General features: G+C 44.9%; 1 protein-coding gene across 1 annotated transcript in view; it reads left to right on the top strand.

Annotated features, from left to right (window-relative positions):
- The window catches only part of DMD (dystrophin), a 3,148,630-nt gene that overhangs the window by 1,487,941 nt on the left and 1,635,257 nt on the right, over positions 1 to 25,432 (top strand). Inside the window, exon 30 of the mRNA XM_029603105.1 lies at positions 23,459 to 23,620. Within this exon, the coding sequence (XP_029458965.1) occupies positions 23,459 to 23,620 (162 nt within the window). The remainder of the gene's footprint in view (positions 1 to 23,458; positions 23,621 to 25,432) is intronic.

Genomic DNA, 25,432 nt, shown 5'->3' with positions numbered 1-25,432 from the left:
GAAGGCGAAGGAATGATCAATAACCTCTGAGATGACGACCTCAAAGAACTATTTGGCAGATACCAATGCAGCTTGCCCACTAAACAAAATGAAACAGAAAATGCTGCTTTATGAGTTGGTGCTAAAACAAATATAATTCTCTGGGGTTTTGGCAACCAGTGAAGATCCTTCAGATGAGGTGTATAATGCAAGTAGTGGTTAGAGCAGTGAGCTGCGAAGCAGAGAAGCCAAGGATCAAATCCTCCCGCCACTCTTTGTAATCCTGAGTAAATCACTTCACTCTGTATCACCTCAGATACAAACTTAAAGGTGAATTATAAAAGCCAGATGCACACGCCAAAATCAGGGGATGTGCAAATATGTTGGGCCGGTGTATGCCAAGCGGATTTTAAAAGCCGCCGGGATATGCACATTCGTGCCACTGCGAGCACAAATAAAAATGGTGCGGGGGCAGAGCATGGGCGTTCCAGGATTTTACCATGAAATATGCATGTACATACATGCACTGGCACGTGCTGCGGTCTCCTGCCGTGTAACTTTACTTCTGCTATGGATGTCATATAAGTACTAAAATAAAAGAAACTAGATAGATTAGCAAGATTTTAAGGGTCATGGCTAACAGGGGGGAGAGGGAAGGGAGGCTATTAAACTGGGGGGGGGGGGGGGGGTTGGATATCCTATCCCGTAACTGGGTGAACTGGGAATGAACTCTGAAAACTATTATTGGCGTCGGCATGTGTCGCTTTTAAAATGTCCCCATTATGCAGTAATCATACAGAACCTTCCTAATTATATCTCTTCACCTTGGATACTGTCCACTATCAGAATCCATTCTCCTTCATGTGCTTTTTACGTTTTGCAGGCCAGTGCCTCCTAGATATTCCTTCTCCAAAATTTGCACGCCTCACTGACACCAGGGAACGCTCCTTCTGCATCCATAGCCCCACATTATGGAATTCCCTACTGCAGAGCTTTCCAAAGTGTGTGTCGCGACACTTTACTGTGTCGCCTGAGGTGTGCCGGTGTGTCGCGCAAGCCCGGTGCACGTGACACACCGGCAAGTGCAGGGACCGGGAACCCATGGCTCCGAGCCAGATATGCTGCATCTGGCTCGCAGACAAGTATCGCCACACTTTCCCGCTGACCCAGCTGCTCCCCGGTCCTCCTCCGCCTGGGCGGAACGCGGCAGGACAGCTGGAGTCAGCGGCACCGGCGTGCTCTCTTCTTCCCGCCCCCCTCCCCCGGAAGAGGAAGTGGAGAGTATCGGGTGAGTGCGCGGCAAGAAGAGGCCACGCTAGTGCGCTCGGCATCGGCCCGAAGAAAAGAAGACTGCAGCGCGGCTCGGAGGAAAATGTTCAACCGCGGCCGATGGGACTCCGCCTCCGCGAGGGCTGAAAATGAAGAGGTTAGCGTTGGGAGGAGGCAGCTGCTGCTGCCACGAGGCGTGAGTTCCCCGGGAACTCGCGCCTCGCAGCAGCAGCCTCCTCCCAACGCTAACCTCTTCATTTTCAGCCCTCGCGGAGGCGGAAGTCCCATCGGCCGCGGTTGAACATTTTCCTCCGAGCCGCGCTGCAGTCTTCTTTTCTTCGGGCCGATGCCGAGCGCACTAGCGTGGCCTCTTCTTGCCGCGCACTCACCCGATACACTCCACTTCCTCTTCCGGGCCGCGGGGCCCTGTGTGTGTGTATGAGAGAGTGAGAGATTGCATGTATGTGAATGATTGAGAGCCTGTACATGTGAAAGAGAGTATGTCTGTGATTGAGAGCCTGCCTGTGAGAGAGAGAGCATGAATGTAAGTTTACCATTGGGAACCTGTATGTGTAAGTTTGTGATTGAAAACCTGTTTGTGTGAAAGAGTATGTGTGTATGATTGAGATCCTTTGTGTGTGAGAGAAATCATGTGTATGTATGATTAAGAGCCTGTGTGTATAAGTAAGAGAGAGATCATGTGTGTCTGTGTGTGATTGAGAGCTGGTTTAGGTGATGGAGCATGTGAGTATGTGATTGAGAGCCTGTGTTTAAATGAGAGAAAGAGACCATGTGTGTCTGTGTGTGATTGAGAGCTGATTTAGGTGAGGGAGCATGTGAGTATGTGATTGAGAGCCTGTGTGTAAATGAGAGAAAGAGAGGACATGTTTGTAAGCATGTGAATGAGAGTCTGTGTGTGAGAGAAAAAGACAGCATGTATGTGTGTGATTGAAAGCCTGTGGGTCTGTAAGCGTGAAAAGATAGACAGCATGTGTGTAAATGTGTAATTAAGAGCCTATATAAGTGAGAGAGAAAAAACATGTGTATATGTGAGTACTGAGAGCATGTGTGTATAGGTGTGTCATTGAGAGCCAGTGTGAGAGAGAGCGCTGGTATGTGACTGAGAGAGGAGAAAGTTCCAAGCAAACCACCCCTCCTCCTGCTAATTCAGAACAATCTCAGGACACCTGGATATGAAACGTTCCCAGGTATGCAGAGCAAAAAAATGTTTGTATCCTTATTATTTTTCATTACTGGGTCTTTGTGTCTGCTATTTTGAAATATTTTGTTGGTATCTGGAAATGTTTTATATGAGTTTTTAATTATTGGATATTCCACTCATCAGCTGTTTCGAAATATGTTCTTTTTGTTAGTACAGTTTTACTGCTGATGATTTTATATTTCTTGATTTGTTTTATAAGGATGGGTGATGTTTCTTTTTTCCTTTGTTACACTGCATACAACCTCTGGTTTGCTAGTAGACTGAATTACTGTGTCCCGAAATTATGTTTGTCTAAAAAGTGTGTCACCAACATGAAAAGTTTGGAAAGCTCTGCCCTACTGAGTAATTTATGGCTAACCAAAGATCCTAAGCTCTTTAAGCAACTATTTTAAAAAAACATTTATTTCAGCTTGCGTTCCCTGGTAAGTGACCTCTATGGATATGTGTTTTCTTTCTCACCTCCAACAATTCACATCTGTAGTTCAGCTGCTGCTACAACCCAAGTGTGTCGCTAAAGCTTATGTATATATATATATATATATATATATATATATATAATTATATAGCATCTCATATAGACATTAGATTGTATATGTTTTATGGTATTTTGTTTTTAATGATTTTGTTTTTAATGATTATGTATGTTTTATTGTACCCCGCCCCGAACTATTCGGAGGGGCAGCTAACAAATACTTTCATATAAATAAATAATGTGGGGGGGAAATGACAGCATGGAAAAAATGCAAAAAAATCTGGATAAGCGAGGATAGTGCATCACTGATATGTAGAGCATGATACAAGTGCCAGAGTACCCCCAATATCAGACATCTGTCTAATCCATCCCCCCCACCCCCCGACATCTCTTCCATATCCCGGATCTGCGGCAGCTGAGAGGAGAGGAGAGATGGAAGAGATGATGATAGAAGTCAGCTTAGATGGCTATTGGCTATTGAGAGCACCAACATTGCTGACGCTTACAAAGCTTGAAACTTATTGTTTGCAACCTATTCACCTTTCCATTTTTCTTCTACCATTACCAAAGTGTAACTGGTTTAGACTGACTGCCTCTGTCATAAATGCTTTGTTATCAGAAGCCCATACTGCTTAAGCTGCCCCTGGAGTCTCTTAAGTTTTCCAGACTTTGAGCTTTTTTTTTTTTTCAGGGAACTATCTGTAAAACTCCTTCAGTTGTATCAGTGCTAAAGGTGAACCTGGTAGGAGCATTAACCCTGCAGTAATCTTAAGCACAAATCAAAAAGCAGAGCTAAGAAAAGGAGGGGAACAGACTGTGATACTGAAAATGGTCTCTTTACAGGGTAGCAGGAGTGCTAGTCCAAAAGTGTTGTGAGAAAGAAGCGCCATACGGGATGTACTTGTTGGCCACACCATGTGGAAATCTTTATTTTCCTAGCGTGTAGCCAGATGGACTCATGACCAATGGGTTATGTGCTCCTCTGCCAGCAGATTGAGACGGAGTCAGGTTTCAAAGCTGACGTCACCCTAGATATACCCCTGCAGTGACCTCAACCATTCAGTATCGCTCCGTCTCCTAGCAGATGTGGATTGTGTCTCCTATTAGGAACACAGTACTCTTTAGATGAGGAAAATTTACCTTCAAATTTCTACTTTTAAATTGGAGAAGATCTAGCACCGCTCTCCTGCAGTGATTCCTAAGGGTCCCTTCCCCAGTTGAGAATTTCTGAGGCGATTTCCGAGATCCCTCAGAGGTTTGCCTTGGTCTGGTAGCCAGTTCTCGGTGTGGATTGCCTTGAAGGATGCGGTTGGAATCCATTCTTAAGCAGACCTTTGAAACAACAGCAATGACATTGCAGATTGCTTCCTGTTATGCCCTGGTGGCTTGTTCATGTCTGCTTCTCTTGAGAGCGGCAGATAGCTCAGGGGTGCATACCAGAGAGACAATTGAGCCCGCCGCAGCCTTCCTAGTAGATGCAAGCTAGGACTTAGTATGCACCTCGGCCAGAGGATTAGCCTCAGTGGTGGAGGCCAGAAGACAGATATGGTTACGAAATTGGTCAGCAGATGTGACCTCTAAGGTGAACCTCACAAAGAAGCCCTTTAAGGGTTCCCTTTTATTCAGTAGTGAATTGGAAAAACTAGCCAGTAAGTGGGTGAATCTCCAGTGCCTCGGCTACCAGAAGATAAGAAAAAGAGGTCAAAGCATCCCTCTCCCATGAGCGTTCGTTCCAAGGGCTCCCAGCATTTCCAGCCCTCAGAAACTCATCATTTCAGACATCATTAACATATCCCGAGGGATGCTGTGAAATTCCAGAGTGTATCCTTCTCGTATGATGTCCAGTACCTATTTCAGACAACTGATGCCCTCGGGAAGGTCTCAGTCCTTTCGGAACCGACAACCAAAAAGAAGAACGGGTTTGAGCTCAGGTTCGTCCCGAAATTCCCAATGAAGTTTGGCTGATTCATCCACGGGATGAGGAGATAGAGGGCCGACTTTCCCTCTTCTTTCAGTGGTGGGTCACATCAGACAAATGGGTACTGTCATCATACGAGAAGGATACACTCTGGAATTTCGCAGCATCCCTCGGGACATGTTCATGATGTCACCTTGACACTCCCAGCACAAAAATCTGGCAGTGGAATCTATGTTGATAAGGCTCCTCAGTCTAAGGGCTATAACCCTGGTACCTACACCCCAAGTAAATACAGGGCGTTATTCCATCTATTTCATCGTATCCAAGAAGGAGGGGTCATTCTGATCCATCTTGGATCTCAAGAGCATCAGTTGTCATCTGCAGATAATTCACTTCTGCATGGAAACTCTTCTCTCAGTCATAATGACCATATAACTGGGAGAGTTCTTAACCTCCCTGGACCTCTCAGAGGCCTACCTTCATATCCCAATCTATCAAGACCACTAGTGTTTCCTATGCTTTGCGGTACTGGGCCACCATTACCAGTTCCGGGCGCTGCCCTTCGGCCTGGCAACTGCCCCCAGAACATTCTACAAAATTATGGTGGTCGTGGTGACGGCACTGAGGAAAGAAGGGATCCCGGTGTACCCTTACTTAGACAACTGGCTAATCCGGGTGCAGTCGTTGGAAGAGAACTTCCAGGTGACCAGCAGGGTCATGTCCCTCCTACAAGAACTCAATTGTGTAGAGCAGCCTCAACCCCTCCCAGTCCTTGGAGTACCTAGGAGTATAGTTTGACACTAAGCAGGAAAAGGTCTTCCTCCTTCCCTCGAGGATAAGGAAGCTGATATGCCAAGTGTATCTGTTAATGAACCCGATGCGCCACAGGGTGTGGAGCTACTTCCAGGTCCTTGACCTCATGGCGTCAATCCTGGAAGTCATACTGTAGGTGAGGGCACACATGCTGCCACTCCCAACACTTCCTGCTTTCATGTTGGAACCCACTATCACAAGACTACTTGATCCGCCTCCACCTACCGATGGAAGTATGTTCTCGGGTCCAGTGGGGGCTACAGGAAGCTCACCTAAACAAAGGTGTAAACATCATGAGGGCGATCCACCGAATTGGATCGCCCTCATGATGGACCTGAGCCTCCGATGGTGGGGAGCCCACTGTCAGCAACAGACAACCCAGGGGCGATGGAACGAGGAAGAGGCACACTGGAACATAAATTGCCTAGAAACATGGGCGGTCAAATTAGCATGCCTGCAGTTTAGCCACAGGCTCCAGGGACAGGCAGTCCACGTAATGTCAGCAACGCAACAGCGGTAGCCTACATCAACAACTAGGGAGGCACCAAAAGCCAGCAAGTGTCTCGGGAAAGAGACCCCTTTAAGGAATGGGCAGAGTTAACTCTACAAGGGATCTCGGCCGCCCACATCATGGGAAAAGACAACGTCAGAGTAGACTTTCTCAGCAGGGAGAACCTGGATCCAGGGAAATATGTGTTGTCAACCAGAGCCTTCCAGCTCCTAGTAGAATGCTGGGGCCTCCCATCCATCGACCTACTGGCCACATCTCACAATGCAAAAGTCCCCTGATTCTTCAGTCACAGACAAGATCAGCGCTCCAAGGGATCGACGCCCTTGACCAGACCTGGCCAGAGGAGGACTTACTATATGCCTTCCCCCCATGGCCCCTGTTGGGCAACATCATCCGCAAGATCGAACACCACAGAGGATTAGTCCTTCTGGTGTCTACGTACCATTGGCCCAGATGCCTATGGTACGTAGACATGCCAAGGCTTCTCATGGAGAGTCCCCTTCACTTTCCCCCTGCACAGGGACCTTCTCCAACAAGGTCCAATCCTTCATGAGGACCCAACTCTATTCTGTCTTAGTCTGGCCCTTGTGAGGACTCGCCTAATGAAGCAGGGATATTCGGCGGCCGTAATCACCATCTTGCTCCATGCATGGAAGTCCTCAACGTCCCTGGCTTATGTACGGATTTGGAGAATATTTGAGGCCTGGTGCATGGACTGCAGGGTGCCCGCGCAAACAACCAAGATTCCCATGATTCTGGAATTTTTACAGAACGGCCTGAACAAAGGATTGTATCTCAGCTCCTTGAAGGTCCAGGTGGCGGCTCTCTCCTGTTTCAGGGGAGAGGTGAATGGAACCCGCCTGTCAACTCATTCAACCCTTAAAGTGGCTGGTCCCCCTATGGAACCTCAATCTAGTACTGGACTTTTTAGCAGGACTTTCCTTTAGGCCACTGCACAGTCTGTCTTTATGCCTATTAACTCTGAAGACTGTATTCTTGGTGGTGATATGCTAGGCTCGTCGCATCTCCGAACTACAGGCACCGTCATGTCGGGAACCATTCCTCTGATTCACTCCAGAAACATTGCAGCTTCGCACCGTCCCTTTCTTCTTACCAAAGGTAGTCTCAGAGTTTCACCTGAACCAGACCTTGATCTGCTTACTGTCCCTGGATGGACACAAGGACACGGAAGATTACCGCCTACTATGCCACTTAAATATCAGTAGGCTTCTAGTATGGTACTTGGAACGCTCAGAACCAGTGCGCAAGACAGGCCACTTGTTTGTCCTTTAAGGGGGAAGAAAACAAGGTGAAGCGACTTCGCGAGCTACCATAGCTCGCTGGATCAAGGAAGTGATCACGGGAGCTTATGTGGAGGCAGGGAAGCCTTTACCCCTTCAGATCAAAGCTCATTCCACTAGGGCCCAGGCCGTATCTTGGGCGGAAGCTAAGCTACTGTTTCCCGTCAACATCTGTCGAGCAGCGACATGGTCTTCCTTGCACACCTTCTCCAGGTTCTATCACCTGGACGTCAGGCCCAAGAGGATGCAGCCTTTGCGATGGCAGTGCTAACCGGACCGAAGGCAGCCTCCTGCCACCTTCGAGAGTAACTTTTGTACATCCAATTGGTCCTGAGTCCATTTGGCTACATGCTAGGAAATGGAGAAATTACTTACCTGATAATTTTGTTTTCCTTAGTGTAGACAGATGGACTCAGCATCCCCACCCATGGCTGCTCAGGAGAGGCACCAAGAAATCACCCATGAGGTGAATCTCAATTCCATGTGGTTAAGAGTAAGCTGTTACCCTATCCCTAGTTCGGGGCATCTATAGTATTGCTGGGGTTCAGCGCTTATGGTGGTTGAATACAGTTGTGGTCTCCAGTTTTTAATCAAGTTGTATCCAAATTCTAATACGTTCTTCAATAATATGTCCACAATGGCTTTTTTAAAAGAATACTGAATGGCTGAGGTCAGTGCAGGGGTATGTCTTGGGTGACATCAGCTTTGAAACCTGACTGTCTCCATCTGCTAGCAGGGGAGCACATAACTCATTGGTCCTGAGTGCATCTGTCTACACTAAGGAAAATGGAATTATCAGGTAAGTAATTTCTCCAACTCAACTTTAAGATGATAATTGTAAAATGGGTGAACCAGTGAATTAACTGGTAAAAATGGTAATTTCCTTGATGTGCGCAAATTGGGAATTACACAAGTAATGCATTTTGTGCATTTCAAATCCAAGTGACACATAAGTCACAGTACTTTTCAAAGGGGAAGTACATGCATACTTTCCTTCTGAAAATTACTAAACTAGAACTACCCGTGCACAATCAACATCTGCTAATTTGTACGCAGAAACATTTGGAGAATATTTACCCACATCCTTCTGGAAATGCGAGTTCATACACCAGCTCCAGCCCGGGAACACATCTGCTAGCTGCAGGTAAACTTCTGCGCAGACAGGATGTAGTTATGGAAGTTTATTTGCAAATCCATAGGGCAATTTTTTAACACTCTACTTCCTGGAGCCAAATTCCGTTTTTCCCATAGGAATGCCTTTGCAAATGACCCACCCTACATGCAGTGTTAGGGAGGAGGTCATTTTCAGTTTTTCCTGTATGTTGCTTTTATTCCTTGGGTTGTCCTTTCCCCATTTTATTTCTTATTTCTCTGTAATGTTTCATGTGGAAGTGTACATATGCATGGGTTTACTTAACTATGTAACAGATTTAATTGTACCCTTGCTTGCAGATAATTTTATTCCTCCCCCCCCCCCCCCCACCTTAACCATTATTGCTTGGTGGTGGTGTTTGGTTTTTTTTTTGTTTTTTTTTTAAGAGATCTCTGAGCGGAAGCATGGCACTGCATACATTTCTGGGCATTAGGAAACAGAACAGATGTGCAGCCATTCTAAGAAGGCCTATTCTGTGCGACAGCCTGCAGGCATGCTCTGTCCTCACTCATTAGCTTCTGCCTTACATTTTCCCTAACAGTCGCACTGTTAGTTATGAGTCACTGCAGTGCCAATGTGGATTATAAACAGGGAGGATAACTTTCAAACCAACTGCGTGTGGCAACATATATGGCTACCATAGTTTTACTCTAATATTTTATAAGCCATGCGTATAATATTTATGTGTGCTTTTAGAAATATGTGTTTCTTTACCCTGCAACATATGTATGTAGGCATATGAGCGAATACAAACAATGCATTGAAACATGTATATCAGTGCATATCTTTAAGGATACGTTTAAGGTCAAATCGCAAAATCTTAGTGAAACTGCTTCTCAAGAAATTCTTCTTGTTTATACATCAAGTTTTTCCATTTGTCTTTCTTATTTTCCTCCCAAATTGCTATCTTCAAATTTATCATTATTCTTTGAACAATTATTGCTTGCTCAAACAAATTTGAATAATATGCTGATAATAGGAGATTTTAATTTACCTTATAATCATGCATTGGATGATAATCAGGTAAAACTTCTTAATTACATCTTATGCTCTTTGGGATGGGTACAAAAGATTCAGGGTCCCACTCATCATTTAGGTAATACTCTTGACCTTGTGTTTATTAACGTTAGCGCTAACTTACAACTAAAAACTAACCCAGTTGTCAAGAATGTGCCCTGGTCTGATCATGCACTTATTAGTTTTTCTTTATCAGGTCTTGCTGAAATTAGCTCACTTAGCCCTCCTTCTATTTACTCCAAAAGAATATGATTTGATATTGCTAAATTTAAGGAAGCTCTGGTTTTATTTCCTGAATTTCTTGAGTCGCTGGATCTTGAAATTTAAAGATGGCGCCGGCCGTCCATTGCTCCTAACATGTGACAGGGGCCAGCCAATGGCACCGATAGCCCCTATCACATGGTAAGGGCAAAGGGCCATTGGTGCCAATTTGTTTACTGGCAGCTCCTGGGACCCCCGCTGGACCACCAGGTACTTAAAGAAAGTTTTGGGGGGTCAGGAGGGTGGGGGATGCTAAAGAATTAGATTTAAAGGGTCGGGGTGGGTTTGGGGATTGTTTTTGGGTGCCCTTTCTTCCTGCCCCCCCACCTCAAAATGTTAAGAGAACCCCACGAAAATGTTGTGGGGTTTTCCTATCGGCTTCGGGGACTCCCCCGATATCTGACGAGTTTGAAAATATCATACGATATTTTCAATCGTCAGAAAAACGATTTACATCCCTATTGAATAGGATAAATAAGTTAAATAAAACCCATTTCAGATTGGGAGGAATATGGTCTGGATCACATTCTAAAGATGTTTGGATTCTTCCCAGATCTGCTGGGGGGAATCTGTTGAATTTTCTCTGCCTGATGTGCGGAAAACCTGAGGCAGATCTGAAAAAAGCTGTCACAGACTTTTTTTTTAAGACTCATTTGGCCGGTTTGATGAGCTGTTTACATATTTCAAGATTCATGAAATTGTTCAGCAAACCTGTTTTAGAGATGTTCATGCAGCTCTGTCTTGACAGAAATTAAAAAGTGCAATTTTTTTCAGATTCCATTAGAAAAATGTATTTAAACATGGAGAAGTCTATACTGAGTTATCAAGTTACTTGGACATAAGAACATAAGAAATTGCCATGCTGGGTCAGACCAAGGGTCCATCAAGCCCAGCATCCTGTTTCCAACAGAGGCCAAATCAGTCCACAAGAACCTGGCAAGTACCCAAACACTAAGAAGATCCCATGCTACTGATGCAATTAATAGCAGAGGCCATTCCCTAAGACTGTTGCATGCCCTGTCTGTGCTTGGCCCACGCACGAGCCTGCTCACCTCGCTAGCTCCTCTGCAGGTCATGGGTTGGCCTCCCCAGCGGCAGCCGTGAGCTCCTTCAGGCCTCGGCGTCCCGCGGCAGCGGGCGCTGGGCCTTCCACTGCGAACCAGGCCTCAAGCCAGAGTTTGGCGTCCTCAGTGGGATTGGCCATGCCCCTACGCGCGCTTGTAGAGCCGGGGGCAGGTCCTAGCTCCGTGGCGCGTCCTGATTGAACATACAACATAAGGAAGTTCCTGCCTGCACTTCCTTGCCTTGGCAATCGGGTCGACACTGTATGTGTCGACCCGATTGTATGTGTAGTTTGCCTCCGTGTTCACAGTTTTGTTCCAGCCTTCTTCCAGTGTCCTACTGTTCCAGCCTTGTCCATCCTCTTCCTGTTCCAACATTCTTCTGCTGCAGCGTCTGTCTGTCCTATCTCCCTAGGGTGGTACCTTTGGACTGTCTCTCTGGTACTGACCTCTGCCTGCTCCATTGACCATTCTGCTTGCTGCCTGGATCTTGACCTCTGCCTGCCTTCTGACCTCATCTGAACTCTGCTTCGTTGACTACTCTCGGACTGACTCCAGGTATCTGACCTCTGTTTTGGCTGACTCACCTCGGACTGATCCTCGGAACCTGACCCCGGCTGCCATTGACCACGACTCTTGATTCTGGCTTTGTCCCTTGCCTTTTCATCGCTTACGCTGTATTGGCCTTCCCTGATTCTCCAGGCCTACAGCTTAGTGACCGACCACGCTCCCTTGCTGCTCGTGGGCACGCCTCTCTACTACCTCTCCGAGAGACCCTGCGAGGCCCACCTAAGTCCAAGCGGCCCTGGTCCCTACAGGCTCCACTTGGGGGGATCGCAGGCTTCCAGTGGTGAAGCGCATCCTAGCCTCTATCTCCTCCTGTGCTCTGCACCCCTGGGGGCAGGTGCTTCCTGGTCCCTAGCAGGGAGCCATTCTACACTGCTGCAGGGCAAGGGTCCACCTCAAAGCGCAATAAAGACAACTTGTTTATTAGCAGTTAATGGACTTCTCCTCCCATTATCCAAACCTTTTTTAAACCCAGGTACACTAACTGCATTAACCACATCCTCTGGCAACAAATTCCAGAGCTTAATTGTGTGTTGAGTGAAAAAGAATTTTCTCCAATTAGTCTTAAATGCGCTACTTGCTAACTTCATGGAGTGCCCCCTAGTCCTTCTATTATCCGAAAATGTAAATAACCGATTCACATGTACTCATTCAAGACCTCTCATAATTTTAAAGACCTCTATCAAATCTGATCTCAGCCGTTTCTTCTCCAAGTTGAACAGCCCTAACCTCTTCAGCCTTTCCTCTTAGGGGAGCTGTTTCATCCCCTTTATCATTTTGGTCATTGCTCTATACGTTCTCCAACACAACTATATCTTTTTTTGAGATGCGGCGACCAGAATTGTACACAGTATTCAAGGTGCAGTCTCACCATGGAGCGATAGAGGCATTATGACATTTTCTGTTTTATTAACCATTCCCTTCCTAATAATTCTAACATTCTGTTTGCTTTTTTGACTGCTGCAGCACACTGAGCTGACGATTTAAAAGTATTATCCACTATGATGCCTAGATCTTTTTCCTGGGTGGTAGCTCCTAATATGTGTAACTACAGGAAGGGTTATTTTTCCCTATATGCAACTCCTTGCACATGTCTACTTTAAATTTCATCTGTCATTTGGATGCCCAATCTTCCAGTCTTGCAAGGCCCTCCTGCAATGTATCACAATCCACTTGTGATTTAACTACTCTGAATAATTTTGTATCATCTGAAAATTTGATAACCTCACTCATCGTATTCCTTTCCAGATCATTTATATATATATTGAAAAGCACAGATCCCTGAGGCACTCCACTGTTTACCCTTTTCCACTGAGAAAATTAACCATTTAATCTTATAAATCTGAGTGTGCAGATCTTGCTTATAAAACTCCCCTCTATAGGCCTTGTGTTGCAGCAGGATGGCGGGGGGAGGTGGGCGATTGCTGTATTGCCTCTGTAAATATTGCGCTGATGAGTTTTTACATGTCATTTTAATACTGACACAATTGCTCAATTAAAAATTAATTACCAGAGCAGGTCTAGATATTGAATTGCTGAGCTGAAACAGAATGTCACCTTGAACTGCACAGATGTTTGGCATTTTACATTGCAGCTCCATTCCTCATAGCTACACAGAAGATCAAACAGAGGAGCAATGCCTCTGTCTCCCTGGATGTCATTTCAGCAGGGGGCTGAATGAATCGCAAACACTTGTACCCTACCATTGCTGCTGTCAGAGCAAGGTTAGAAGTGGCCAGGAAAGTAGTAAGACTTTACATGCTCCTGGCATCAGGTTTAGGGTTTCGGCAGGATCCAAGTGGGAAGGGGTGAGCCTCAGACCGAAATAACCCATGACTTTTTTATTTTAGGGTGTTAGGGGATTAAGTGTTAGGCTCAGACATTTTTTAGAATATTTTGTAAAGCCGTGGGGCTAGGTAATCAGGCTTGGTGGCCTGCAAGATATTTTTTTCAATTGCCCAACTATCTTAAGAATATAGCAGGGTAAGATTAAAATTATCCAGATATACATACCTGGATAACTTTAGGACTGCTCTGAGAGCCATTCAGACTTATCCTGTAACATGGTAGAAGCAATGGACGGTCTTCGCCATCTTGTGCTCCTACCATGTGATAGGGGCCAACCAATGGCACCGGTAGCCCCTGTGACATAGTAAGGGCAAAGGCTATCGGCACCATTTTGAATAATGGCAGCTGACGGCCCAAGTGCAGGAGATCGTGCCAGGACCCCTGTTGGTCCACCAGGGGTTTTTGGTAAGTCTTGGGAGGTCAGGAGGGTGAGGGGTTGTAGCTAATTAAATTTAAAGGGATGGGGTTTTTATGGGAAACGAATACATACGTAACTAATGAACGGATCCTGGTCCCCCGATAACGGATGCAACGGATTTGGCTCCCCACGAATATGAATGCCGAATGGGACGAATCCGTCCCTGCTGCACATCCCTACTTTACATTTCTCATATTGTTTGGAACAAAAGAGACACAGGAACCCAGAAACTCTTCCATTGCTACTGCTTTTTAATAATATCATAGAGGCAAATTTTAAAAGGTTGGCATGCACCAAAACCAGGAGATACGTGAATATATCCGGCTAGCGTGTGCCACAAGATTTTAAGAAGCATGCACGTTTGCACGTATCTCTCAGTACACACACACATTTTTTTTAAAAAAAGGGGTGGGACATAGGCATGTTCTGGGCAGGGCATGGGCTTTCTCGATTTTCTCAATGAATTCAGCGCATAAGTATTTACACTCACAAGCATGCACGTGCAAGTTATAAAATCGGGTATTCATGTGGGCGCGCTGGGTAGCGTGTGCACATGTAGGCCCGCATGCTCCTTTTTAAAATCTACCCCAATATTAGTCCACTTAGTATAGTTTAGTTTATTTGACTTGAAATAAAAAAGGTATAAGACTAACACATAATAATTTAACAAATGTAAATTTAAAAAATCATAAAATAATAACAAATTTCACAGAACAATAAAATAGATATAAACCTAATCAAAGAAATAATAATTTAAAATAAACATTTAAAAGCAAAATTCAAGAACAATAAATGACTTTAACTAACTCAACATAATTTTGATTAAAATAAAGAAACAACTTCCTACTCAACTGAGAAAGAGTTGGCTAAGTTGGAAAAGCCAGAGTAAAGAAAGACAATTTTAGAGACTTCCTAAATCTGACAGATTCTTTTTCTAAATGCAATGCTTAGATATGTAGAAATAAAAGTCGATCAACAGCTTTTAGGAAAGTCCATTTTTATTGGAATACTCCATTTGTGACTGACTTTCCAGAGCTGTGCTCCCTTCAGGTTTTGTATTGATTTGGGAGCAGAACTCTGACTAGCTTGGCACAACAGATGAAATTAGTATGATCTTCATCCAATTAAAAGGTCTCCCCACAGCTTGTTTGTTGGCCTTTATTTCTGGGATGGCACAAGAGCAATGTGTAAGTGCAGAAACACGTTCCAAGGTTTGTGTTCTGAAGGATTTGAAAGTGCTTTCCCAGGTGCTGGCATGCCTCGGAAAACTGTAAGGCTCATCTTATCGAGAGTCTGTGCTTTCTAGATGCTGGGCAAATACAGTGAAGGCTTATGCTTCAATTCTGCAAGAGGATGTGTTCTATTTACTATGCAATCTTCCCTAGTGGGATCCTAACACAAAACATAGCTCTTGCTGTAGTTACAAAATGTTCGGTTATGTCTTAGGAGTTACCTCCCAGCAAAGAGATGTAGGCGTTATAATGGATAATGCATTGAAATTGTCAGCCCAGAGTGCTGTGGTGATCAAAAAAGCAAACAGAATGTTAGGAATTATTTGGAAGGAAATGGAAAATAAAACAGAGGCTGTCATAATGACTTTGTATTGCTCTACTATGGTGAGACCGCACCATGAATATTGTGTGCAATTCTGGTCACTGCATCTCAAAAAGGATAGAGCTGCACTAGAGAAAATGCAGAAAAGGGCAACCAAAATGATAAGGGGCATGGAACGGCTGCCCTATGAGGAAAGGCTAAAGAAGATAGGGCTGTTCAGTTTGAAGAAGAGGCAACTGAAGGGGGATATGATAGAAGTCTACAAAATCATTAAAGGACTTGAACAAGTTAATGTAAATCAGTTATTTACTCAGATAATAGAAGGACCAGGGGGCACTCCATGTAGTTAGCAAGCAGCTCATTTAAAACAAATGGAAGAAAATTTGTTTTCAAGCATAGTTAAGCTCTGGAATTCATTGCCAGAGGATGTGGGTACAGCAGTTAGTGTAACTGGGTTTAAAAAAAAGTTTGGAGAAGTTCCTAGAGGATAAATCCATAAACTGCTATTACGGTAATTAATAAGCAATAGTAGCTTGTGATCTATCTAATGTCTGGGTACTTGCCAGGTACTTGTGACTTGGTTTGGCCACTGTTGGAAACAGGATACTGGGCTTAATGGACCCTTGGTCTGACCCAGTTGTCATTTCTTATGTTCTTATGTTATGTAACATATCCTGCAGTATATGTGAATCCTGCAAGCTAAAATATCTCCCGCTATCAATGAAAGTATTCATGCAAAGCTAATTTTTGAGTCTCTTGGAATAATTAACTTTCATTCCAATGGCCATAAAACCACTCTTCCCTTTGCGTTATATGTTGTATTGCAATTCAAAACAAGGATGATTGCTTCCTATCCCTTCTGTCCTTACGCCAGGGTAATAACTTTTTTATTGCATGGTGCTTATAGTGTTGTTCTACAGGAGCAATTCAAGCTCAGCCAGATGACCGCATCTGTGAGAACAAAACCTAAATTACAACTAAGCCAGTGGAGACATGCAGTCGTCACTTGCAAAAGTGCTTTTTCCTATCATTCCCAGCCAGGGCAGAAGTCCTGGATTACCATAGTACTGTGCTGCTCTGTGTTTTGAATTTAATCAGATTTAATCATTCTTTAAATCTCTGCTGCATGAAAGAGTCTCAGTGCTGCCCTTCCTTATCTCAGATCATAGACTGGAATCACTTTTACATTTCCGATTGGGTCGATATTATTCTCTTGATATTGTGTTGATGCTTTTTGCACTGACACCTGTAATTTTCAGCCTGCCAATTAATAAGGAATAAGGATTAAGGTTTAAAGAGATGCCCCTCAGCTCATTTGGCACATCTTTTGGCTTCGGGTTTTCTTCTCTTTTTTACACAGTTTTTATTTCAGAGTAATTTTAAGAGAGATTAAGGTTGTGAAGTGTTCTAATTAAAAAGGGTGTCGGGGGCGGGGGAGGGCCGTGCAGTTTTCCTGCAGCAAACAGTTCTGTTATATTTCAGCCACAGGCTGAAGGTCCTGGATCAAATCCCAAATATGTTTTTCTGCTCTTCAGGGATGCTGCAGAGGCCACTGTCATAGTCCCCAAGGGATGAGGGAAACCCTGGTCATTGTGTAAGGGTGACACCTGCTAGTCCCATCCAGGGCACACAATTGCGGGGGTCCAGAAGGAGCCCAGGTCTGTGGCTGTAATGACCAAACTAGGGGGAAAGAAATCCCCATAGCTGAGAATGAAGGCTTCTGGTTCAAGGATCCCAGTTCTAGTTATGGCAGAAGTCAAGGCACAAACTTGCAAACTTTGAAACTACAAATAAAAAAAGAATATCAGTCTTAGTGCATGAGCAGAGGAGCTCGGAGCTTGCTTTTGAAAATGTGTTGCAGTGCGGCCTCATCCTGCGGAAAATAATTTTTCACTTTTTATTTATGAAACCTTCTTAGAAAGGGGATACTGAGGCCTCATGTTTAGCAATTTTTATATTTTATTTTCTGAAAAAAAATTACCCTAAACCATTCATGTAACTAGATTTGTACACAGACCTTTCTAAACATGTAAACAGTAATGCATAGAAATGTAGCAGCAGAAAAGACCATATGGCCTATCTAGTCTGCCCATCCACACCAACTAATTCACCTTACATTTCCCATCTTTCCTCAGAGATCCTCTGTGTTTATAATAAATCAGATACTGTCTTTGCCTCTAACACATCCATGGGGAGGCTGTTCCATAATGCATCCACCACCCTCTCTGTAAAGAAATATTTCCTAAGATTACTCCTGAGTTTACCCCCTTTCACCCTCATCCCATGACCCCTTGTTCTAGAGCCTCCATTCCATTGAAAAAGGCTCGCCTCCTGTGCATGGAAATCTTCCAGATATTTGAATGTCTCTATCATATATCCTGTATCTCGCCTTTCCTCTAGGGCAGTGGTTCTTAACTTTTTTTCCCATCGTGACACACCTGACAGACCATGCTCACATGTGTGATACACTTCTCATTACAATTCACGGCGGAAATAAAAATTAGAGGCCCAGTATTATGCTTATTGTTAAGAATGACACAAGGGAAAGATACGTATTCTGTCTGAACAGAAATTTCATAAATAGTAAACATCCCATACCAAAATAGCACCAATTTCCAGTACTCAAACAGTAAACACCTTACTTAAGAAAAGGCAACACTGAAAATATTATACCAGGCCTTAAAACTCCAAAAGTCCTCCTATTAGTGAAACGGAACAAGCCAGGCTACTATAGAGCCCTACACAGAAACTACATGACAGCAGAAAACCTCACTTGAATCACATGTGCTGACCCTCACCTAACAAAGAATAAAGAGACCAAAACGCATAGCTAGAAGCATGCAGACAAAAACTGAATTGGAAACTGCAACAAGCCAGGGTCTCTGTATGCAATGTAACAAAGGAAAAAGAGAAACAGTCCTTATAAAACAAATCAAGAAATATAAAATCAATAGCAGCAAAAGCATACTAACAAAAAGAACAGATTATTTCAAAACAGCTGATGAATGGAATATCCAATAATTAAAAACTCATATCAAAAATTTCTAGATACCAATAAAATATTTCAAAATAGCAAACACAAAGGCCCTATAATGAAAATTAATAAGGATACAAAAATGTTTTGCTCTGCATAGCTGGGAACGTTTGATAACCAGGTGCCCTGAGATTGTTTTGAATTAGCAGGAGGAGGGATGGTTTGCTTGCAACTTTCTCCTCTCTCTCTCTTACAGTGGCTCTCAATCGCTCACATATATACATGCTTTTTCTCTCTTACTTATATAGGCTCTTAATTACACATTTACACACATGCTGTCTGTCTTTTCACACTTCCACACTCAGGTTTTCAATCACACACATACATGCTGTCTTTTTCTCTCACTCACAGACTCTCATTCACATGCTTACAAACATGCTCTCTCTCTTTCTCTCATTTACACACAGGCTCTCAATCACATACTCACATGCTCCCTCACCTAAACCAGCTCTCAATCACACACAGACACACTTATATACACAGGCTCTTAATCATAAATACACATGATCTCTCTCACACACAAAGGATCTCAATCACACATGCATACTCTTTCACACAAACAGGTTTTCAATCACAAACTTACACATACAGGTTCTCAGTCATACCCTTCCATTCATGCTATCTCACACACAGGCTCTCAATCACATACATACTCTTTTTCACATATACAGGCCTCAATCATTCACATACATGTTGTCTCACTCACACACTCACACACACACACACACAGGATCTCAAACACATGCTTACTCATTCACTCACTCCCCCCCCCCCCCAAACTAGTGACAGCAGCAGCTTCTTCCACTTCCAACCCTAAAGGCAGCAGCAACCTCCTTCTCTTTCAGCCCTCGCAGAGAAAGGAGTCCCATTGGCCGTGGGGGTTGACGCTGTTCTTTGTTTTTCTCCGAGCTGCGCTGCTTATTCCTCAGGCTGTGCCTCTCTTTTCTTCGGGCCGACTCTGCCCGCACTAACATGGTCTCTTCTTCCCGATCATGCAACTGCTGCTCTTCACTTCCTCTTCCGGGCCACGGGGGCGGGAAGAAGAGAGCATGCAGGTGCTGCTGACTCCAGCTGTTCTGCCGCGTCCCGCCCGGGCTATCAGTGTTTTCAGCCCGGGTGGAGGACCTATTTTGCTCAGGTAGGGGGAGCAGCTGGTTCAGCGGGGGACAGGGAAGTGTGGCAACACACCGGTTGAGAACCACTGCTCTAGGGTATACATGTTTAGATCTTTAAGTCTAGCTCCATATGCTTTAGAGCAAAGATCACTGACCATTTTAGTATCCACCCTCTGGACTGACTCCATCCTGTTTATATCCTTTTGAAGGTGCAGTTTCCAGAATTGTACACAGTATTTCCAAGTGACGTCTCACCAGGGACCTATACAGGGCAATATCACCTCCCTTTTTATGCTGACCATTCCCCTCCTCATGCAACTTTCACTTTATCCACCTGTTTGGCCACCTTAAGGTCATCAGAAACAATTACCCCAGTTTCTACTCTTCCTTTGTGCTTAGAAGAATTTCACCCCATTACTTACCTTTCCCTTCCTCTGAGCTGCATGTAGTCAGGACTGAAAGGAGAAGAATGTACATGAATATTTTATGCTGGCTTTTAATGAAAACCCGTGATTAACTTTTATTCCCCAATACTACTGATGACAATTTCTAACGAATTCCAAATAACATAGTAACATGCATAGTAGATGAGATCAGAAAAAAGACCATCTAGCCTAGACATTCCTGTCCTCACTGCTGAGAATATTTCCCAGCTGTCTGCAACAGAGTGTGACTGTTTACAAGATATCACTGTTTATCAAAGACAGTTTTACTTCCCCTGTACTCTACCATCTCATTTAGTTCATACACCACCATCCCCTCGCCAGAGAGCTATACCTCGAGGATTGGATGGCTTAGGGGATTGTACAAAGCCTGCCGCAGTCTTTTATCTCCAGGCCACCAGTTCAAAGCCCAGCACAGGTGGCCTCTGTGAAGGAAGCTGGTGGTCTCAGTCCAGATCCATTTGCAGCACTGATCCTCTTATCCTGGAAATCAGTGAATTCTGCTGCTTACTTCACATCCCTGACCTGTGACAAGGGCACAACTAGAGAGAGACCACAAAGCTTTGTAATAATTTTAATAGCTGTTAATACTAGCTGTGCTGTTGCCAGAACATCTGGTTTCCAGGATCATGCTTGCATCAGATACTAGAGGAGTGTTGAGAGTTTGTGTGGAAGACCCAAGGGCAGAGTTGGTGTTAGGTTGCATTTGGGAATTTTAGATGTACCATTACCAAAAGAGGAGGCATTTCAAGTGGGCAGACTGGATGGGCCATTTTGGTCTTTATCTGCCATTATATAATATCTAACTATGCTAATTTGTTTATCTGATGCCACCAACATTTGTAATTGGGTGGTGGAGGCACATTCAGCATGCAAGAAGATTAAAATAATTACCCACACTTCAGTCACCAGATGGCTTCATTTAAATATTCTCCAAGCCATTTATTTGGCTCATAGGGAGCCAAGTATTATCATTGGAAAGGAAGCCATATAACCAGAGGGGGTCACAACATGAAGCTCCAAGCGGATAGATTCAGCATTTTTTCACAGAGAGGGTTTTAGATGCCTGGAATGCCCTCCTGGAGGAGGTGGTGATAACAAGCATTGGATAAACACAGAAAGGCAAATTTTAAAAACTGGGCACAAGCATCAACTAGGGGATGCATGACGAAGTAGAGCTCGTGTTCAGCATGACACCAGCAGACTGTGTCAGTTTAAGAAGAAAGAAGATGATCTGATCATCGGAGCTCTGATGCCTGGGCTCCAGGCCTGGATCCGATCCTAGGCCGAGGCCCAGGCATCAGGAACCGGAATCCAGGCTGAGGCCCCAGTGTTAGGACCCAGCCTCTAAGCTGGCCTGCAGCATTGAGCCTGAGCCCAGGCTCTGGCCTAGGCCTAGGCCCAGGAGTTGGGCCCAGTGTCGGGTCTCTGTCTGGGGTGAGGCCCTGGTGTTGGTACCTGTCCTCCGGACCAGGCCTCAGCATTGGGCCTGGGCCCAAGCTCTGGCCTAGGCTGATGAATTGGCATTGCATTGGCCATGGCTGGGGTCACAGCGACCTGCTGTGGCCTAGGCCTCGCTGGTGGATTCCCTCTGCACCAGGTAAGTGGGGCTGTGGAGGATCCTAGCACTGGCATTTTTCTAGGTGGGAACGGGAGGCGTTGAAAAGGGTCCATTTAATGTTTTTGTTTGTTTTGTTTTTTAATTGTTTGATACATTTTTTTAAATGAATGAAATGAATCAAATATTGCACAAAACAAAATTTGTAGGGAAAAACCCTCCCAAAAATGAACCAAAAAACGAAACAATTTTTTTTTATCCCTGCACACCCCTATTGGGTAGGGGTTTGACCATCAGACAGTCCTGAGTAAACTAATTGCAATTACACTTTAATAAATCTCCCATACCAAAACAGCAGTATCTGCCAAAACTCAAACAGTAACAACCCTACTTATGAAAAGGCAACAATGCAAATTTTTTACCAGGCCCTAAAACACCAATACATCTCCTATTAGGAAAATAGAGCAAGTCAGGCTGCTATAGATCCCTGCACAGAAACTACATGCTGGCAGATGACCTCATCTTAGTCACACATGCAGACCACAGACAGACCCTCACGAAATACAGAATAAAATGCCTAATGGGATTATTGTGATGCCTTTGCCTAATGGTAAAAGCTGAAGACAGTAATTTCTCTTGGGTGAATATATTTTCTTTCCACTGGGGGCTCCATTGCCATATTCACGCACATTTTTTTTGTTTTTGGCTTTTTGGTTTGAACAATATATGCTTATTACAGAACTTTATGGGTTAGATATTCAAAAGGCATTTAGACAAATAACTGAAAAGTTATCGATCTAATTATCTTAGCTGTGATATTCGGTGATTTATCCGGCTAAATTCTAGCTGTATAACTCTTTGTCTGGCTAGAATTTAGCCGATATGTCAGAGGCATTCCTGGGACGGGCAGTAGGCATTCTGGGGAGGAACACTGGAGGCAAGTCTAAAGTTAGATGGATATACTTATCCGGCTAACTTTTAACTAGTGGATATATTCTGCGGCTCTGCTGCACCGCTGAATATCCTGGTGAAGTTAGCCAGATAGGTTATCTAGCTGCTCAGTGGCTGAATATGGACCCCTTTATGTTTATGCTTCCGAGCTGACCAAACATTGCTCTTTATAAGCTCTCCTTTCATTACCACAAGGAAAGAAACTGAGGAGTAGCTTAGTGGTTAGAGTAGCGTGCTATGAACCAGGTGACCAGGGTTCAAGTCCCACTGTTGCTCCTTGTGATTTTGGGCAAGTCACTTTATCCTCCATTGCCTCAGCTATGAACTTAGATTGTAAGCTCTCTAGGGATAGGAGAATACCTGCAGTACCTGAATGTAATCTGCTTTGAAGTACTGAAAAAAAGTGGAATAAATAAATAAATTGTAAACCCAAGTTTCTTCCTCCCTGTTCCATAGTCTGGCAGTCCCTTTCACCACTCGATAATTTACTTGCCTTTATAATTTTGGCTCCTTTTCTGGTTATTTCTGCTGTTTTCTTCAGGGCTGGGCTATCATTAATGTCTCGCCAGCTCTGGGAGTTTGCTTGAAGGGTGGCTCTGGCTTGTAGGAATGGATTATCTTGTGCTGGCCTGCCCTTGGGGCTGTGAAATCTGACAGAATTATACGTAATGAGATCAGAAAGGTGGCAGGCCTTGGAAGAAAAGCTTTACTGTAAGCAGAAGGGGGCGGGGAGGCCTTCCTTTCAGTTCTGCTGTCCTCTCTTGACTGAGAAGATCTCCACGGGCACCTGGTCCTTTCATGACATGCACTTTGTTTTTCTCGGGGCAGAGCTTGAATGAGTGCCCGGAGTCAGAGAAATGTATCTTACAAAAAGGTGACCCCTGAAGAATCTGGAGCATTTTTCTTGTCCCCTCTGTCCAGTATTTAAATATAAAGTTAATGGCTAACAGGTTTTTTTTAAAAATTACTTCCTGTTATTTTCCCCTCTCTCAGGCTGTGAGGAGACAGAAGGTTCTGGAACAGAGTATTCAGTCCGCCCAGGAGACAGACAAAACCCTTCGCTTAATTCAAGAGTCTCTCACCTTCATTGACAGACAGCTAACAACATCCATTGCTGGCAGAATCGATGCAGCCCAGGTCCCTCAGGAAGCCCAGGTAAGTTGGTGGGTTAAAAAGCTTTGAACCTGATTCTCTTCTGCATCAACTAAAACTTTTTAATGGCTCCTGGTTTTTTGTTTTTTTTCTGTGAGGTCTGCAATGTGTATACTGCTTTAAGCAGAAAGGTAATGAGATCAGAAAGATTTCCAGTAATAGCCAGATTTAAAGCCACAAGTGACAGAAAAATTAACACACCCTCACCAAAAAGTCTGGGGATCCTGTCTAACAATTCTTCTCTTCCCTGTCAAGAACTAGCCTGCCCTGCACAAATGAAACGAATGATGCTAAAGTAGAGTGAATTAACAGTGACCCTTTAGGACACACAAGCACCAAGCTGATTATAAACTTCCTGAGTCATCTTTGTGTTACCTAACAAGCCTCATTCTAATTATTTATCTAATTAATGCCCCTGGGCACATCCCCCCAGTCCTTAGTACAATAGATTCAGTTGATTGCAGCTGTATGCATTTACCTTTTCTTTCCTTTGCATTGTTCTACTTCTCATCCCACAAAGACAATATCCTGTGGTGTGTTGTCCCAGCAATACATTTGGGTGTCTTTCTGTAAGGAGCAGGACGGTTTGTCTCATGGTCTGTGAGTTATAAAGGGGGGGGGGGGGTCGCATCAGCTGTTTTTGTTCAGATTGAACTTTATTTTCAGAAGTGAAATAGGGAGCCCAGCGTGTATTGTTGTGTTCTGCGCCCGTGGCCATCCACGGGTGCGGCCCCCTACTTCCACCACGGTGGCGACTCGCCGTGGCAACTCCTGAAACACTCCCCAGGGCCGGTGCCCATCACCCCGGGGATGATCCGCGGTCTGGCCGCCTGCTGGGGAGCCGTTCCTGCTCCTCCCTCGCGGAGTTCTGCTGGCTTTCCTCCTCCTCGGAAATCCAAGATGGTCGCTGCCATCTTTAGGCGCGAGGCCGCACCCCCCTGCTGGATTTAAAGCGACCTGATCCCTTTAATGATACTCACCTGCTTCCAATGATCCAGAGCAGAGGAAGTATTTAAGGAGGCTTCCTCTGCTTATTCCTTGACTTGGCAACGTCCTCCAACGCTGTCTAGTCTGCTTGCTTTGGTGAGTTCCTTGTGCTCGGACTCTGGTTCCTGTTTCGTCTTGGTGTTCCTGGTTCCTGACTTCAGATTGGCTTACGGTGATTCTCTGGTTCCTGACTTCGGATTGGCTTACGGTGATTCTCTGGTTCCTGACTTCGGATTGGCAAGCGGTGATTCTCTGGTACATGACTTCAGACTGGTGAGCGTCGACCCTCTGGCACTTGACCTAGGACTCCTTCAAGACCACTGTCTCCAAGGGCTCACCTAAGTCCCAGCGGCCCGGGTCCCTACGGGTTCCTCCCGGGGGGACCGCAGACCACCAGTGGTGAAGACTGCTCATCCGCTCATCTCCTTGTCCATCTCCACAGTAGCTTCTGTCTTCAGTGCAAGGGTCAGCTGCTCTCCTCCTCTGTTCTGCCTCGCCACCCGACGAGAGAACCTACGGATTCTCCGCAAGGTGTACATCCCCTCGTTGGCCCAAGGGTCCACAAGCCTGAGCATAACAGATTGCCAAGTCCATGGACCCGGCGGAGGCATCCGCCCGCCAGGCCATTCCCGGAATGGCCCAGCGCCTGAAGGACCAACAACAGACCCTTGATGCCCTGGTCTCGGCGGTACAGGGCCTGACCCAGCACCTTGAGGCATTAGCACCTATGAATCCTACGCTACCGTCTCTGCCTGGGGCCCAAGGAGGCCGTCCTACTCAACCACATACCATCCGGGCACCCAGGGGCGACCTGGGGCAAGGAACACC

This window comes from Rhinatrema bivittatum, chromosome 5 (assembly GCF_901001135.1).
Source record: "Rhinatrema bivittatum chromosome 5, aRhiBiv1.1, whole genome shotgun sequence".
Lineage (NCBI taxonomy): Eukaryota > Metazoa > Chordata > Amphibia > Gymnophiona > Rhinatrematidae > Rhinatrema > Rhinatrema bivittatum.
The sequence above is the reverse complement of the archived record's forward strand: the minus strand, read 5'-3'. Positions and strand labels throughout refer to the sequence as shown.